Below are 18,923 nucleotides of genomic sequence, written 5' to 3' on the forward strand. Positions count from 1 at the left end.
CGTGTTTACTTAGGGTACAGAAAGCAACAGATTATTTTACAGGAGAGGAGGAGTGTGTGTGTGTGTGTGTGTGTGTGTGTGTGTGTGTGTGTGTGTGTGTGTGTGTGTGTGTGTGTGTGTGTGTGTGTGTGTGTGTGTGTGTGTGTGTGTGTGTGTACTCAGCCAAGTCAGATCCGGAGTGAACTGACCTCAGCTGCTTTTGTGACTCACCTCTGTCAGCGTCCTGACTGCCTGAGGAACAGATATGTAATCACAGAGGGGGGGTTAGATTAGGGGGGCTTTTACAAAATGAACTGAAATAATTGATTATATAACATCTGCTCTGTTGTCTAATGGTATTAGATCTTCATTACCTGCAAGGGCTGGACAGAGAGGATTTCACCACAAGAACTTTAGTTGGTGTAGTTGGATTTTACAAGAGACTGCAGATTCATCTGCACCTCCACCACCTGGTCCCTCTGACTGACAAATTTTGTATCTCAGCTCTGTCATACATCACGGGAACATCATTTGAAAACTTTAACCATCCCACTAAAAACTGAAGCGTGATTTAAACGGGGGGATTAAGCCCATGCATAAAATAAGGACACATATGAAAGGAATAAATGTGACCGTGGATCTGTAGTCAGGAGGCTACTCTGCATGAAAAGCTCCGACAGCTCGTCCTTTCTGCAGGAATCCTCTTAAAACCAAACAAAAGGAAAGTGGTTTTCGTTTTTCACATGTTCCTCTTGCACCTGGTTTAAACCGTTGAGTCAGGACAGGTGATGTACTTTGCTCTGATGGGGGGCAGACTGAGGGAGGGGAACCGGAGGCTGGCCCTAAGTTTAGCTTTACAAACCCCCCGCCCCCAAACCAGCATGTTAAATACTAAAACTTGAGCATTAAGAGGGAAATCTCCAGAGTCAGACTTGAGACCAGAGTCACAGACCAAGATCAAGTGAGACAGCAATGAAAGGTGAGTCCAGACTGATGGATGAAGATATTTTATTTGAAGGTTTGATTTAATGTTTAAAGTTGCAATGACAAATACAGTTCTATTCTAATGTTTAGTTCTGTGGGGGAAGGATTTCATTGCACCTGACTGATGTGGATGCAGCTTGTCTTTCAGGAGACTGAGGATGCATGGATGCAAACTATTTCTGCATCAGATTAAAAAAAACTGTTCTGCTCCTGCCTGCTCTGACCCTCTCTCTGGTCTGCAGCAGACTCTGCCAAAGCAGGCCTCCCCAATGGCTCCAGACCAGCCCAGGACCTGCTGCCTGCCTCAGAGGAAAAGATGGAGGAGCGGGGAGAGTGGGGCAACAAAATTGAGTTCATTCTGTCTGTGGCCGGCTCCATCATCGGTCTGGGCAACATGTGGCGCTTCCCCTACCTCTGCTACAAGAACGGAGGAGGTGAGTGAGGATGGAAAGAGAGGGTGGGGGTCTGTGGACTCACTCATAACTGACAAAGCTTTAAAACACTGATCTGCATCAGTCATGGTGGAGTTTACAGTCAGACAGGTTTCTGAGATGTTAACGTCATACTTTGAGCCATGCAGAGAGTTTAACATGCACTAATTCTGACACATCAGGCCTGAGTCTGTTCAGACGTGTAAAGAGGAATCTGAAAGGACTTACATGAGCTAAAGTCAGACGCTGGAGCTTCATCTCCTACATTGACTTTTGGACATGCTTGTGTAGCTGCTAAATTGGACGCCCCTATTCCTCCTTCCTCCCCTCTGTGGGGCGGCAGGGTCAGGGTTCGGGGCTGAGCAGGGTCAGGCAGCTGTTGTTGCTTCTCGCTCACAGCAGCTGTCCCGGCAGAGATGCGGAAATCTGAGCGACTCAAACATCCTCGGCCACCCGATGGGAAGGCAAAATAGACGGCTGAGAGACAGGGACAGTGGCTGGCCTGGAGTCAGAAAGTCCAGAACTTGGAAAAAGAGAGCCAGAGGAGCTGGTTCTGGTTCTTTCTTTAGGATTCATTAAACTATGACATGCTCTCCCCAAGAATATTCATCTCTGCTTCTGTTCAGGCACTTTTTCTTTAATGTAATGAGGAAAATGAACCATTTCTCATAAATAAAGACTACATCTAACACACTGAACATTAAAGCCTATTTTAGCTGCCTTCTTTGTGTCTCTGTGGAGTAGTTTTAGCTTTTTTCTCTTTTTTCTTCTCAAAGTCCAAAGACATGTCAGCCTGGTGGGATAGAAACTTTCGACATGTCTCTGAATGTTATGGAACTATTGTGTCTGACTGAGAGGACCTCACAAATGTTTGAACAGGCTTTAAAAAAAATAAGTATAACGACTCCATTCAGGAAACTGAGCCACTACATCTTTTTCAACAGGCAGATTTTTAAAATCAGTTTAGGTGTCATTTTTTGCCTCTTGTCTTAAAATCAGACACTTTTCTGGACCTGTCAGATGATAGTGGCCGAGATTAAATCTGATGAAACAGATTTTACTTAAAATAAGACAAACACTTATATAGATTTCAGCTGGTGCAGTTCAGTGGATTCTTTTTCTGTGGTATTAAGTATAAATCATCCTTGAGTCTGCCTCTCATCCTCCTCTCAGGTGCGTTCCTCATCCCGTATCTGATCTTCCTGTTCACCTGTGGCGTTCCTGTCTTCTTCCTGGAGACGGCGCTGGGTCAGTACACCAGTGAGGGAGGAATCACCTGCTGGAGGAAGATCAGCCCTTTGTTTGAAGGTAGGAGGGAGTCAGAGCGACAATAACAACATGTCTTGATGTTCAAAGAGTTGAAGTCCTCTGACTGAATGTGTCCAGGTTTGGGCTACGGCACCCAGGTGATCGTGACTCTGCTCAACTTCTACTACATTATTGTTCTGGCCTGGGGGATTTTCTACCTGTCCTTCTCCTTCTCCTGGGACCTGGCCTGGTCTTCCTGCAACAACACCTGGAACACAGGTTAGAATTGAGCTGTCTCACACATACACACACACACACACACACACACACACACACACACACACACACACACACACACACACACACACACACACACACACACACACACACAAACACACTGCATGCAGAGTTTCTGCAGCTTTCAGAACTTCAAACACATGCTGCTTGTCCCCCGTCAGAAAACTGTGTGGAGTTCCAGAGGAGGAACACGTCTGTCAACATGACAGCCAACCCCAACAGCACTTCTCCTGTGATGGAGTTCTGGGAGTGAGTCTGGAACCTGCTCGCCTCCTCTTTTAGATACATACCTGATGTTAAAACGGCTTTGATGCTCATATTCTCTGTTTCTCTGCAGGAGAAGAGCGCTGAGGATTTCCCCGGGCATCGACCACATGGGCTCTCTGAACTGGGACCTGGCCCTGTGTCTTTTCATCGCCTGGGTCATGTGCTACTTCTGCATCTGGAAGGGGACCAAATCCACAGGAAAGGTTGGTGAAAGAGACCTCTGTGGAGAGCCTGGGTCGCTCTGTTTGTTTTCCTTCAGCTTATAGGATGACATCTGGTACGTCTGCCTGCTTGTGTTTATGTGTTTAACATCTGTGTGTGTGTGTGTGTGTGTGTGTGTGTGTTTGTGTGTGTGTGTGTGTGTGTCCACATAGGTGGTCTACTTCACAGCGACCTTCCCCTATCTGATGCTCATCGTGCTGTTGTTCAGAGGGCTCACTCTGCCTGGTGCTGCCATTGGGATCCAGTTTTACTTGTACCCAGACCTCGGACGTCTTGCAGACCCTCAGGTACCAGAACAGATTCAGACAAACCACAAAAACTGGAGCTGTGAGCAATTCAGCTAAAGCGTGAGGGCCTGTAGAAGGTTTTATGTCCTAGTCCTGTGGGAGAGGACACACCAGCAGCGTCTTCAGCTGGGAGGTTCAGTCTCTGCTGGGTTCATCTGCTCTCTATTAAAGAGACAGAGTCTGCAGGGGTCACCAGCAGGGCCAGGACCCCACTGAGACCACAAACCCCACAGTTAACCAAACAGGCAGTTTTATCATCTCACTAGTGTTTAATTCTTCTCTAGTTTATTCAACAGGAAACAAACCTTTGAATCAACTCTTTCCTCTGTCCCCTGCTGTGTCTGACAGCTCAGATCACGCTGTAACATGCTGAAACATGCTGTAACATGCTGTAACATGCTCTGACTCCCTCTTCAGTCTTTTCTTTGGCTCGTCACCATTGTTTTTGTGGTTATGCAACCTGCCACAGCTCTCCCTGTTTTCGGAAGTTTGGTTTATAAATTAGTGTTTAGAAATGTCTAATCATCAACTTGAGAGCATCCAGGAGTGTGCAGCTGCATAAGTCACTGGTTATTACTGAACTATTTCTCGGCACGTGGATTCTTCTGGAAACACAGCACGCTTTGTTTGTGTTCTGTAGAGTATCACAACTCATCATAAGTTGCATCACCTACCATACAGCTCTATCAGAAAGAAAAGAGAGGATAGAGGAGGATAGAGGATGAGCTGCATGCTCTACCTCCCCTGACAGACTCTTTGTCTGGAGGGCTCAGACCAACAAAGAAGAGAGTCTGTAAGAAAAAAAGAAAGAGGACAGTGGAGGAAGATCCAAAGTGAGAAGCTTCTTTTGGCAGAAGTCCCTCCTGTCAGGCCAGTCTGCATGCTCTACCTCTACTTAATCCCACACTTAATGAGGGAAAGAAAACAGGGGAGATGGAAAAAAACATCTTTTAATACCAGTGATTTACTGCTTTGATCTTCCCTCTTCTGTTAAGGTGTGGATGGATGCTGGGACCCAGATCTTTTTCTCCTACGCCATCTGTCTAGGCTCACTGACAGCTCTGGGGAGCTACAACAGATACAACAACAACTGCTACAGGTCTGACTCTAAGCTCCATGAAAGGCTAGACCAAGCATGGGCAAAGTACGGCTTGGGGGCCACATGTGGCCCGTTAAATGTTTTAATCTGGCCCACCGAACTTGAAAAAATTAAATGAATAAACCTTGTTAATGTTTTGTTTTCCCTGCAATTCTGATGTTTTCTATACAGAGAGTTCACATTTAATATCAAAATATCACACAAACAATTTTGACACAATCTTTTATTCTTTTTTGTATTTTCATTTTTAAAACCAGGACAGAAAAAACGTGTTTTTCTGTTTTACTGTTATTCTTTTTTTCCGTTTTGGTTTTAAAACAACAAAAAGCAAGTCCGTTTTTTCATTTTTTAGATTTTGTTTTGAAAAAGAATAACAAAAGAACGAACCATACACAGATTAAAAATCCCATTATAATTCCATTCTCTCATATTCTACTTTTAATGTCAAAACAAAATCAAAACAGTGAAAAATAGACCTGACATGTTTTCTGATTTTTGATTTTAAAATAAAAAATTGAATAACAAGTTGTTATCCATTTTCCGATTTTGGATTCTAAAACAGATATGGAATGAACAAATGATCCCCTGATAGTTACCAAAGCACTCCATCCATCTGCTCCTGGTCCGGCCCCTTTGTTAAATGTTAGAACCCATTATGGCCCACGAATCAAAAAGTTTGCCCACCCCTGGGCTAGACCATGTATGCTTCCAGTACTGATTATAATCCGGTGAGCAGTGGATTTACTGATGGTGTTAATCTTTGTTGCGTTGCAGGGATTGTCTGTCCCTCTGCTGTCTGAACAGTGGGACCAGTTTCGTGGCTGGTTTTGCAATCTTCTCCATCCTGGGCTTCATGTCTTATGAGCAGAATGTCCCCATCTCAGAGGTGGCAGAGTCGGGTGAGGCTTTAAAAGCTGAATGAAAGAGTAGAAGACGATGGTACAGCCCCTGTCCAACATTTGTAGGATCATATGTTACTTTTCTTGCTCCTGTAGGTCCTGGTCTGGCCTTCATCGCCTACCCCCGAGCCGTGTCCATGATGCCTTTCTCTCCTCTGTGGGCAGCTCTCTTTTTCATCATGATCGTTTTTCTCGGCCTTGACAGTCAGGTAAGTCTCTTATCAAGATAAGTCACCTGCAGGGATTTTTTTAAAGTGAATAATAAAAACATTTACTCATTTTTCTGGGTTCACCTCTCTCCCTCTCTTCCTGTCAGTTTGTGTGTGTGGAGAGCCTTGTCACAGCGATAGTCGACATGTACCCCGCTGTTTTCAGGCGTAAACATCGCAGAGAGCTCTTCCTCTTAGCTGTTAGTCTCTTTTCCTTCTTTGTGGGCCTCATCATGCTGATGGAGGTAGGTATCTCTCTCTCTCACACACACACACACACACACACACACACACACACACACACACACACACACACACACACACACACACACACACACACACACACACACACACACACACACACACACACACACAGTGTCATGTGACTCTCTCAGACACACATCATGATGGAGTCCAGCATGGCTGACATGGTATCACCTCTGCACAGCTGGAATGCTCTGCAGAGGTGTCAACAAGTCAACATGTTGAAAATCTCAGCTACTCAAAGTTGTAATGCAGCATGTCTCAGGTAGGAATCAAGTGTCAAAGAGATACAAGGCCCCGCCTTCAAAACTGAAACATAACAAACCCAGATAAACTACGATAAACCATATCATCAGATTCATTACACAGATTTCGTTTCCGTCGTACAGATCCCAAACATTCCACATGAAACGAGTCTTTCCTCTTCTGTGGTAAATTTAAAGCCCACGTAGTGTGAATTAAACTTACTTTGAGCTGAGTGAACTGTTTGTACACTCAAAAATCTGCTCTCTGCTGACTTATCTCTCTTTGCAGGGGGGCATGTATGTCTTTCAGCTCTTTGATTACTACGCAGCCAGCGGCATGTGTCTTCTCTTCATGGCCATCTTTGAGACTGTCTGCATTGCATGGGTCTATGGTAAGTTATTGTCAGATCAAGCAGATGTTTGTTCACTAAGAGACAGAGAAAGGTTTCTGTGACTGAGGTTTGAATCAGACTGAGCCTCAGTCACAGGCAGACCTGTTTGATCAGCTGTGTTTTCAGCCAGCATGGAGAGAAACATTTTCCTGTCTTCTTCCAGGTGCTGATCGCTTTTATGAAAACATCGAGGACATGATTGGCTACCGCCCAGGACCTTACATCAAGTACTGCTGGTTGTTCCTCACCCCGGCCACGTGCATTGTAAGTATCAACAAACAAAACTCACAACCATGACATCAGCTGATTCATCATCACAACACTTACCTCCTGATGGTGTCTGCAGGGTACATTTGCCTTTTCCCTCATCAAATACACTCCTCTGAAGTACAACAATGAGTATGTGTACCCATGGTGGGGCTATGTGATTGGCTGGCTGCTGGCTCTCTCCTCCATGATCTGCATCCCACTTTGGATGGTGTACAAGCTCAGCACCACCCAAGGGACGCTCAGGGAGGTAAACGATGAGCTTTTGGGTTGATTGGTTTTGACTTGAACATACACCTCTAAGGATTAAAATCAGCAGTGATCGTAAAAACTGTCTTTGCTTCATCATTCTACAGCGCATCCAGCTGCTCACCACACCTTCTGACAGCTTACCCAAGACCAAGAGGGAGCAGGAGAGGTTACTGGCCATCTTTGCCCCGGAGGCAGAGCCCACCCCCAACAAGAACGGCTACTTTCCAGTCTCAGAGAAAGACTCCAACTTATGAGGCCCCATAGAGGATGTGTAAAGTAAAGACTTGGGGGTCTGGTTCAACTTTTGAGTTGCTGCACACTATCCCCACCTCAGAGTCAGCAGGGAAAGATACAGCTGCGTCACATTATCCACTTTGATAAGGTTACAGGGAACTCAGGAGACAAAGGGTCCACAGTGTGTTTGGTTCTGCAGCGCATACTTTTCAGGGATGGTAGTGGAGTGACAAAAGGGGAAGATAGCTCTAAATAAATGGTGTATTTTGCAGGATGAGGATGCATTTCGTGCAGATTCATCATAATGTGTAGTGGAACAGATTATCCTTTTATACCAAAACTGAGCTTCACCTCAGTAACCTTCAGAGTCTCCCTGTGTTTCTGTTCCCACTTCATGGCTACACAGTCATAGCTGTACCATATGTTCTATCTTCTTTACTTGTAAAGGGTTTCTTCTGACATCACTGTCAAGAAATAAAATACAATGTTTTTTTTTTTCTATCACTGAAATGACATGTATGTTGGTGAAATTTCTAATACTGTAGCAGTGTGATAACTGTAGGATTAACATGGTTTATGAGTTGTCATTTCTCCTAAGTTACTGTAACAAAATGTGACTGTACAAAGACATGTGAATCTTGTAAATGTGTTTTTAAATAAACATGCAAAATTTCATAATGGCGCCAGATGTTTAATTAGTGCCATGCTGCAAAAAACAAAACAAAAAAACAACAACACTAAGCAAGTGACTGTTGTATTTCTTGTAAAAGAAATATCTTACAAGACAAAATGTGTGTCACAACCACCTGACAAGTCCAGAGGAATGTCACATTTTAAGATTATTTTATTAATATTAATATTGATATTTATATTAATATCAATATTCATATTAATATTATATATTAATATTATATTAGATTATATTAGAACATGAAATGAAGGGCAGGGTTGTTTGAACTGAGTAAAAAAAAAAAAAAATCAGCCGCTGGAATAGGAAAAATGTACTTTTTACATTTTAATGAAGCTGTTTCCTGAAATTATAGCACAGTTCCAAATTTTCACTCGTAATTTCTTGAAATAAGATTTGTTCTTCCTGTATCTGCCAGGTGAATGCAAAATGTATTTATTCTTGTAAGACATTTCTTTAACTGGACAGATTGGTCGTCTGCAGGTTCTGAGAGGATACAGCTTTAAATCGCAGTTTAAATCCTGATAAACTCAATTTAGACCTTGGATTATGAATAGGTAACTACACAGAGAGAAGACAATTTAAAGTACGTGAACTCTGATAAAAAGGATAAAAAGTATATTAATATTTCTTTAGGGGCTTGTGGGTCTGTTTAATAACAATGATGGAGCACTTTTGAACCATGTTTCTAGAATAACTCCGCCACTAGGTGACGTGCTTCTCTCGGACTGAGGACACGCCTCTGATTGGTTAGCTCAGTAGCGTCACTCTCTCGTGTGTTGGTGACGCCCCTTCCTTTCCCAGCATGCAGCAGGTGATGTGTGAGTAAAGATGGCTGAAGGAGGAGCGGCTGATGTGGACACTCAGAGAGGAGAGGTCTGTGCACTGCTCAAAACACAGCTGAGAAGAGGAGACACCTGGTAAGACCCGACAACACACCCGAACAGAGAGGCCGACGGGCTGTTAGGAGGCTCCACTCAGCCTGACAGCTCCACGGAGGCTCACAGAGCCGATGGGACGGGCCGTGTTGACACTTAGCTCCGAGCTAGCGCTGCTTCAGAGCCTGTTAGCCTGCTGAATGCCAGTGAACAGCCCCACACTCAGCTTGAAATGTTTCCTTCTGCTTATTTCATGCTCCACCTCCGTATCATCACACCGTCTTGTAGCCTGATTGTCTCACCGAGGCTCGTTTCCTTCTATTTGTGCAGTTAGCCTGTTGTTAGCTCTTTGGTTAGCTCTTTGGTTAGCTCTCCCGAGCTGCAGGTTGTCATCCAGTCAGAGGGTTCATCCGTCCACTTCAGCAGGGCGGAGCCGGTGAAGAAGCACCTGTCGAGCTCACAGAGCCAGCTGGACAAGCATTCAGCAACCTGAACTCCAAAGCCACAGTTACAACCATCAATCTGTGTCGTATCAGCCTGTAGCCTCTATTCACCTGCGTTAGCCACTCAGCGCTGAGAAGTCAGTCCAGGAGCTCTGATCCATACCTGATCCACACATGAGCCAGTGATGGGTATTAATTCAATTTGATCGATTCAGGCTCCAAATGTGCTGATCGATTCCTCCTTTTTGGAGAGTGAAAGAATAATGCATATGACAAGAAGAAATGCTAGTCTACCCTATTGTTTTGCCTATTTAGACTCTCAAAGTAAACTGTCAGATGTTAGAATGATTATTACCTTGATGATGACTCTTTTTTTATTTGAATAGAATAGAACAGAACTTTATTATCATTGTAACAAGTACAACAAAATTGAAGTCACAGCAGCAATCAAGAAAACAAAAATAAGAAAGTGTATAGAAAGTGAAAAAAGGTCCATAAGAAAATAGATGCTGACAGCTTGTCCATCATTCTCCAGTTCAGCCAGCCTCCACCTCCACAGGGTCCAGGACTGAGCTTCTTCAGTCATGCTCCATCTCTGTCTCCTGGATCCTGTCTGCTCACAGCAGGTGAAGCTCTTCCAAAGTGGCGTTGGTGTCTGATGTTAGCTCTGTCAGCCACGTCTGTGAATAGCATTGAGCTACTCTGCCCTCTGGTATTCCCTCTGTTGCTGGGTTAGCACAGCTAGCTTGTCCGTCTAATTGGCGATAGATCTTACGTTCCCAATAACGATGGATGGAAGGACAGGTCGATGTCGTCACTTCTTAGCTCACACCTGAGAACCACCACGTCGTCCTAACCTTCTTCTCCTCACCTTGTGGGCAGACATCAGGCCTAGCACCAGTTAGCGTTGACATGCTACAGGCTGCTAACAGCTGAGTTCACATGTAAACAATGCAGCCATAGTTACATGTAGGATCTCCAGACAAACACAGGAGAAAAAGTAGTAAAAATATCACTGAAGCCACAAAAAGTTTAGTGTCCATGACCAACAAATAAGCCATACAAAGTAATGATCCAAAGAGATGAAAAAAATTACAAGAAACGGGCAAAGAAGAGAGAGCTGCTGCAAAAGGCAGCCATAGCCAACAGGGCGGCGTCTAGCAATTACATAGATCAAAGGAAATAGAAACCCAATTATATTTAAATATCTAGAAGTAGAATATAATAAAACACTTAAGAATATAAGACATTAACATAATTAAAATTTGGTGACTAACCTGAAGAAAATAAGTTTAATCCCATCGCCACAAAGCTACCCACTGCACAGACACTGCACCTCAGGGACGACTCCTCTGGATCAGGGGTGTAGGGGTGTTCTCTGCACTTACATATTCAATCCAGGTATTCTAGAAATATTTGTGAATAGAGTTTTTTGCCATGATATAATGCGATCATGTAGTATGATTTGCGCCTGAGACAGGATGTTTCCAAAACGGAACTGATTCATCTCAATATGCTTTAGTAGATCTGAATAACACAACTTAACTCCTCTGCAGGTACCTGGTGGACAGCCACTGGTTCAAACAGTGGAAGAAATATGTGGGATATGACAGCTGGGACAAGTACCAAATGGGGGACCAGAATGTCTACCCAGGACCAGTGGATAACTCTGGTCTCCTCAGAGGTAAGACTGATGAAGCTTCACTTCTTATGTCCTTCGTTTATCCGAAGACTGTGAAATCAGAGTCTGTGTTGGTAACACCACAGACACCTGGTCAGCAAAGCTTTACTGTTCTGGCAGTGGGGACAAAGAGTTCAGAGGAAAGGTAGACAAAAAACATTGTTTTCTGACTCCATGGTGGAGCTTTTTGTAGAAAGCTCTCCAGCTTGCCTTTCCTTTGTTTCCTGTGAGGCTGTCGCTGCACAGAGACCTTTCGCTCCACCTCTACACCTGCTTGTTTCTCACCCTCTCCTCCCTCTAGATGGGGATGTTCTGGCAATCAAGGAGCACCTCATTGATGAGCTGGACTACATCCTGGTCCCGACAGAGGGCTGGAATAAGCTTGTCAGCTGGTATGGACTGACAGACAGTCAAGAGCCAATTGCACGCAAGGTAAGGCTTCAGTTATGAGCTTAAGACTGTGAGTTTTCTGTTCAGTTAAATCACTAAAAAACAGTAGATGTGACCTGTTGATGGTTGCTTTGCTGTGATTTGGCTTGTTTGCAGCTTTCCATTGTATTGTGGCTTAGATGAAAGTGAAGAATGGGGGCTGATGCAGCCATTTGACTTCAGCAAAGCAGCTTAGTTTCAAGATTTTCACAACTGTTCAGTATGAAACAATAAAGGCCAAACATATCAATAGAGTAGCACAGCACGGGGTTTTCAGTGCAGTTTTGAAGGCTGTTGTGTGACCACAAGAAATGTAGAAGTATGTCTTAAAAAGTTGTTATGAGAGTCACATTGGTGTAACACTGATATTTAATGTTATAAATGTTTGATCAGATGTTTTGTGTGAGCCAGCTGAGATTGTTTTTGTTTATTTTTAGGGTCCTCACCCGTAGGGGCCCTTTAGACATTCATTTATTTTTTCAATGTATCGTTCCTTTCTGTCTGCATGAATGTGTTTCAGTGTAAACCCTGTTTTCACACACACACTGGTAAAGAGAAGCCAATCACTGACTGTCTCTACTCCTGGTTACTCTTATTGGATAGTTGAATGCTTCATGGCGGAAGCTTCAGTTTAAAAGGACCTACAGTATCAGATCCTTGCTTCAAATCTTGCGAGTCATGGCATCATGGCTGCGAGGCAAGCTTCTTCTCTCATTCTCTCTGCCTTCTTTCTGCCCCCCTCCCAACGACCCTCCCATTTTGCCATGTATGTCGTGGGACATATCGGGTGGCAGCAAGGTTTCTATTTTCAGGCAACGTTCTGGATAACTGAAAAGCTACATGGAGCGATCTGCGAGACACAACATGCAGGAGGTTCATTATAAGCTCTTTCTTCTTTTAAAACTTTTGATTTATTTGTGGGTCTAAAGCGTAAAAAAAGGATTTAAGAGGATTGTGGTCACAGGTTTGGAGAAGTATTTCCTTCTGTTGTGCTCTTGTGGAGTGAGTAGTGACAGGAGCAGAACGTTCCTGCGTGTCCTTGTTTTTTGAAGTAGAGGAATGCTGGCTGAGGTCACTCTGAGAGAAGCAGCGTAGAAGCTTCTGAGAGGAGTGCTAGCGGCAAAACTAGTATGGGAGGAGGAAGAGGAAGGGGGGTGGGTGGGGTGTTTGATTCGGCTCGGCTCTGATTTGATAGATTTCGTCAGAGTTTGGAGTTGGACTTTTCTATGAGTTTACAGACAGATGGATGTTGTGCTGAGGGGCAGCATGCACCCACCGGTGTCTGGGTATCAGGTCGGGGCTGGATGGGGGAATGCTGTGTGTGTGTGTGTGTGTGTGTGTGTGTGTGTGTGTGTGTGTGTGTGTGTGTGTGTGTGTGTTGGAGTTCTGGAGGAGATCTGTGAAGTTGGTGTGTAGCTGTGTGTGTTACAGAGGGGCTCAGCTGTGAAATAAATAGGCTAGGACCCCTCAGCTGTTTCCACGAGGTGCTGCTAATTTAGGCTTCTCACTCTGACTCTGCTCCTATCAGGACACCGCATGAGTGGCACAGCCAGCAGTCCACACTTTGTTATCCATGAGGCACAGATACCAGGACAGTCTGTGCGTTTACCTCTGCACTGTGTTTAAAACTGTAAAATAAGAACCAGAACAGTGTTACAAAGGAAGTCCACTTTGGGCTGGTGCACTTGTTTCTCTTCCCTGAATGAATCTGATTTCAGTTTGTGTTGTTGGTTGTGAACTTTTCTTGCTGCGTTCGATGAGCTGGTCTCGCACACAGCTGGTTTGTCATCTGACAGAGTGACAGCAGTGACAGGTTGATTTGGACCAGAGGGAGTCTTGTGTTTGGGATTAACACTATCTTGTTGCTGCATAATGTTTGGGAGGTTCTTAAGTCTGAACAATGAGCTGATGAAGGTCAGATATGTGTCACAGTAAATATTGAAATAAATCCTTCTTGTTATGATGTCAGTGTCTCACAGGTTGAGCAAGTCACCGACCAGCAGGGTTCAGTCTCCTAATAGCAGGTGTCTGTGTGTTGAGGTGTGCTCAGGTCAGAAACTCTTGAGTCCTCCTGGGTCTGTGAGAATGTGTGAGTGAGGTTAGATACAGACAGCAGTTTCTGACATCCCGGTATGAAAGTGGGTGTGAATGGCATGAATATGGACTGTTGGGTACAGCTCTGAGTGCTCACAAGACTACAAAGTGCCATCATACCATGTACTGTATTATGACAAGGTCTGCTTAACGAGACGGAGAGTGATAAATCCAAACAACTGAAAGGTATCGTAATCCATTCTGATACTGATCATCAGTCCTTCATGAGACCCCAAACTGATATTTGGAGCTGATATGTGTTCACTGTAAGATGGTTTGTAGTTTTTGCTTCAATCTCCCCATGCTGACACTTGCTTTTCTCATGTGGTAGACCATCTTTACTGGTGTTAGCTTAGTGTAATGCTCCCAATCTGCACCTCTGGGGCTTGTCTTTATTGCATCCATCTGCAGTGAGAATTTACAGGGAGAGAGAGAGAAAGGAGTGAGCTCTTAAAGTTAAACTGCAGTCATTTTATTAAGTCACGAAGAGCTTGGTTTATTACATGCAGAAAACTTTAGAAAGCCATTAGTACAGCAGCTTTAGAGGAAATACTACTAAACCTCTTAAAATGTAGGGACCTTTCCAGAGAAAGTAATGATGTCACTAATTAAAAGTGCTCTGACACAACTTTATTTTTGGCGTTCATAGTATGAAGTTAGGGTAAATACAAAGAACAGAATATTAGGGGTGCACAGATCAAAATTTTCTGGCCGATCACTGATCTTTAGAAAGCCTGACCTGATGATACCAATTTTTACTTTTTTATAACTGACAGCATATACCTTCAATGTTCCAATCTTATTTTATTGAAAATCATTGAACAATACCTGTAAAACAACAAAATCTTTATGTTTTAACTTTAACAACCAATAAAGTGTCCTGAGTTTTAGGTCTCAGAGCAAAAAGTGACAATGGCTGGCTGTCAGACCCTCCCAGAGGTATATAAGATCAGCTTCATATGTAAGGATGGGCCGATCACCGTTCACTGATCACCAATCACTGATCCCCCAAAATTAAGGAAATCGGCACCGGTCTATAGGTGCATGTCTACAAAATATACTTAATGTTAAAAAAGGGAAACTTTGTGCCATAATAAATTGTACATTGGGGTGTGCTGTATTGACAAAGATGAAGTCTCAATTTTTCAGGGGAGTTTATCGCTGACTGTGCTCTAGGAACAGGATTTTGGTGTGAAGCCCGGTAACATTTTGAGACTCAGAGATCCCTGCTGCTTCACCTCCAAATCTCAGTGCCACCCACTCAGCTGTAGACTGTCCTCCAGACTGCTCTCATCTGTGTGTCAGTGACTCCCAGGCCTGAGTGTTGGCTGATATTACTCATGTGATGTTGAGCCAGTCATGAAGGATTCTGTGTGGACGTTAAGTGAGGGAGAATGATGACTGAAAACAGATCACCAAGGAGGGACACATATAGAGCTGAAGTGGTGCACTTTTTAATTCAATAATTTTATCTACAGGTGGTATAAAAACCTGCTGTTTTAGGTGACCAGCCAAGTACCAAATGTCTTTTGACCCCTTGTTTGTGCATCACCTGGCTGAATCACACAGTGTGAAGGCTTTGCTGTTATACCCAAGTAGATTCAAACCATGTTCAATGAGAGAGCACTGCATGTTGGCAGAAAATAATATTGGATTAGCAACAGGTTTATCATGAAATCTCCTCCTTACTCTGGATTAGGATGAATTTCTGGTGAACGTCACAGCCTTGGCTGGATGGAACATAATGTGTTTCTACTGTATGAACTGGACCCATTATCTGCACTATCTGAAGGTCTTTTCAGTGTTATTGTCTTGGATCATTTTCTCTAAACCTGTGCTGCAGCTGATCATTTCCCATGCTTCCTTTCAGGTGGTGGAGCAAGGTATGTTTGTGAAGCACTGTAAGGTGGAGGTGTACCTGACAGAGCTGAAGCTCTGTGAAGATAGCAACATGGACAATGTGGTCACCAGACGCTTCAGCAAAGCCGACACAATAGGTACGACTGAGCCGATGCTGAGCGGGAGATTTTTTTACACCACTCTGTGGGTTCATCACTGACCTGGAATCAGTCAGACTACAACTGTGGGTTTCTTAAAATCCTCTTTGACTGAGGAAACTCTGACAAACTAATGTCATTTTAAGTCGTTATATCATTTTCAAACACAGCAATGATCCTATGTGCCATGATTTATAAATCACTCTGTAAGGGGAATCTCTCCATTCTGTTGACAAATGCAGGGAAAGATTCTAGTTCTGTTATGAACAGTGTGTTTGTTGTTTCACTTTGTTTAAAACTTTGCGTCTTCTCTGCAGACATGATCGAGAAGGACATGAGGAAGCTGTTCAGCATCCCTGATGAGAAAGAGACCAGGCTGTGGAACAGGTACATGAGCAACACCTTTGAGCCCCTCAACAAACCTGACAGCACCATCCAGGATGCTGGCCTCTACCAAGGACAGGTGAGCGTCATGTGGTTCAACCTGAAATATATTCACTCCTCCAGTCAGAAAGAAACGTAAAGCTTTGAACAGAACTGTCCAGTTATGACTCGCTGTGTGGCCCTTTAAACCCTGGTGGAGAGGAGCTCCAGAAAAGCCTTGCTGCTGTGTGATACTGTATCTAGGAGGTCAACATGACCCACAGAGGGCAGTCTAACTTATCTCATGACACTTCAAACACACTGAGTCCACTGACTTTGCCTCAAGATGACCTTCTTTGGTTTTAGTTCTTTGAAATGTTCCTGCAACAGAGTTAAAGTCCAAACACATCCCTGTGTCTCCTGCCACGGGAGTGTCCTGGCATCCTCTTGGCAGTCGATTAGAGCAAACACAGCCACTGTGAAATCCCAGTTTGATTTCAGCACCTGCCCACAGTGAGCCTCCAGGCCTCAGATGGCAGCGCTGTCTCTTCACCAGCAGCTGTTCCAGAGGATTGTTGAGCCCCAGACAAATCCCTGCTAAGAGAGGCAGCAGATGAGATCCACTGTGCTTTTCCCATTAGAGATACAGGAGCTACAGCATGCTGTGTGACACAGATTAAACCAGTAACAGGTAGTTTGCAAAGGGACGGAAGCGCATTGCATTCACTGGATAAAAAAAAAATAGACACCTTGTCTCGTAATTACGAAAAAAGATCTTGTAATTACGACATCAGGATCTCATAATTAAGAGAAAAGAAGGACGTGGAATTTTCTTCTTCATGGAATATATTCTACAGAAGTACAGAAGTGTAAATCCTACTGCAGTGATGGAGCTGTCCCAGTTGCTATGTTTTTACCACCTTCTCAGTTTGAGACACTGGGAATTGCTAATGTTTCTGAAAAAGGAGAACGAAAAACAGAAAAACCACGATTTTCTGTCCTGGTTTTAAAAATGTAAAAATGATAAATAAAAAAAGACAGTGTCAAAATTGTGTGTGTGATATTTTGATATTAAATGTGAACATCTCTATATAAAAATTAGACAAATAACTCACATTGAAGGTTTATACAGACATGTTCCTGAGCTATTTTTTTTTCATAAGTAACAGATCTCTGACGATCCACTCCATCTTATCCACGCGCATCTGCACACTCCCGTGTGTTTCGATGAGACAGTCGGAGCACAGTCGGCCTCTGTCTGATCTGCTCTCAGATAAACAAAGAAACATCAGAGAGGAGCTGGCCCGCATGGTGACGCACTTCGTGCCGTTATGCATGAAGTGAGCCATTATAAAATAACTTATTGGTATATTTTAATTCTGTTTTTCCTAAATACAGCCTCTTAATCGATGAGAGAGCGCTGTGGAAGAGAAATTAAGGCGCACAGCCGTTACGCATGAAATGAGTCATAGCTGGTGGAACAGGTGAAAAAGAGGGAAGGAAAAAAACTTTATCACCTTCTCTAATGTTTCTTGGTTTATCTGAGAGCAGATCAGACAGCAGCAGACTGTGCAATGACTGTCTCATTGAAAAACACGGGAGTGCGCAGATGATAAGATGGAGTGGATTGTCAGAGATCTGTTATTTATAAAAAAAAAAATAGCTCAGGAACATGTCAGTATAAACCTTCATTGCGAGTTATTTGTCTAATTTTCATATAGAGATGTTCAAATTCAATATCAAAATATCACACACACAATTTTGACACAATCTTTTATTATTTTTCATTTTTACATTTTTAAAACCAGGACAGAAAATCGTGGTTTTTCTGTTTTTCGTTCTCCTTTTTCAGAAACATTAGCATTTTCCAGTGTCTCAAACCTAGAAGGTGGTAAAAACATAGCAACTGGGACAGCTCCATCACTGCAGTAGTATTTACACTTCTGTACTTCTGTAGAATATATTCCATGAAGAAGAAAATTCCACTTCCTTCTTTTCTCTTAATTATGAGATCCTGATGTTGTAATTATGAGAAAAGATTTCGTAATTATGAGATCCTGATGTCGTAATTACAAGATCTTTTCTGGTAATTACGATATAAGGTGTCTATTTTTTTTTTTATCCAGTGAATGCAATGCGCTTCTATACAAAAGTGCATCTTCACAGAATGTTAAATGCTAAATACAGCCAAGTATTTCTTTGTATATATTAATGTCTACCTCTTTTTTTACCTGGAGTAAAAGTATTTTTTGCCTCAAACTTTGGGTTATAACCAAAACCAAATGCATTGGGATGAATCCTGTGTTTGAAAGCAGGGAGCGTGCTTGAAATCACTTTGAAGCGTTTCCGAATGTAGAAACAGAACCGTGTCTTCTCTCTGCTGTCTGTTGCAGGTTCTTGTAATAGAGCAGAAGAATGAGGATGGCTCATGGCCCCGGGGCTCCACGGCACCAAAGTGAGTGACAGCATACCTCCTTGCTTCTCTTGCTTTGTTGAATGTAGGACAGATGTACAAAGTTCCCACAGCATCCCACACTACAGCCAACACTCAGTCAGATGTGCTTCACCTCCAGTGTCTCTCTGTTAGTCAGGATCTCACTGAATCCTCATCCTTTACACACTTTAATAGTGCAACAGTTAAGTTTTCCTGCAATGTCACTTCAGCACCTCATCATCTCCAAGAATCCCCTCGCTCACTTACTCTGCCCCCAGACGGCCTCCTCTGCTTGAGCTTTTGTTGCTGACATATTTCTCTATTTGGTTTACTCATCTCA

The 18,923-nt window shown here is 43.4% G+C and overlaps 2 protein-coding genes across 4 annotated transcripts in view; both read left to right on the forward strand.

Moving 5' to 3' along the window:
* Positions 1-885: 885 nt before the first annotated feature.
* LOC141810350 (sodium- and chloride-dependent GABA transporter 2-like) lies at positions 886-8,201 on the forward strand. Of its 2 annotated transcripts, none has more exons than XM_074697785.1 (15): positions 886-958; positions 1,206-1,397; positions 2,568-2,702; positions 2,781-2,921; positions 3,101-3,188; positions 3,277-3,409; positions 3,581-3,715; positions 4,711-4,814; positions 5,589-5,713; positions 5,810-5,922; positions 6,030-6,167; positions 6,721-6,823; positions 6,987-7,087; positions 7,170-7,340; positions 7,447-8,201. In XM_074697785.1, exons 1-15 carry the CDS (start codon positions 952-954, stop codon positions 7,594-7,596), a joined length of 1,836 nt encoding a protein of 611 aa, XP_074553886.1. In that variant the 5' UTR covers positions 886-951; the 3' UTR covers positions 7,597-8,201. The 2 variants fall into 2 exon arrangements, with proteins under 2 accessions (XP_074553886.1, XP_074553888.1); XM_074697787.1 differs by having other exon boundaries at positions 891-958; positions 1,209-1,397.
* Positions 8,202-9,050: 849 nt separating this feature from the next.
* usp15 (ubiquitin specific peptidase 15) overlaps positions 9,051-18,923 on the forward strand; it is a 28,155-nt gene continuing 18,282 nt past the window's right edge. For both annotated transcript variants that reach the window (XM_074697782.1, XM_074697783.1), the window contains exons 1-6: positions 9,051-9,184; positions 11,142-11,269; positions 11,568-11,698; positions 15,660-15,786; positions 16,104-16,249; positions 18,543-18,604. In XM_074697782.1, the coding sequence (XP_074553883.1) occupies positions 9,096-9,184; positions 11,142-11,269; positions 11,568-11,698; positions 15,660-15,786; positions 16,104-16,249; positions 18,543-18,604 (683 nt within the window). In that variant the 5' untranslated portion in view covers positions 9,051-9,095. The remainder of the gene's footprint in view (positions 9,185-11,141; positions 11,270-11,567; positions 11,699-15,659; positions 15,787-16,103; positions 16,250-18,542; positions 18,605-18,923) is intronic.

This window comes from Halichoeres trimaculatus, unplaced genomic scaffold (genome assembly GCF_033239565.1).
Source record: "Halichoeres trimaculatus isolate MK-OKI-2021-1 unplaced genomic scaffold, fHalTri1.1 fHalTri1_scaffold_21, whole genome shotgun sequence".
NCBI classification, from domain to species: domain Eukaryota; kingdom Metazoa; phylum Chordata; class Actinopteri; order Labriformes; family Labridae; genus Halichoeres; species Halichoeres trimaculatus.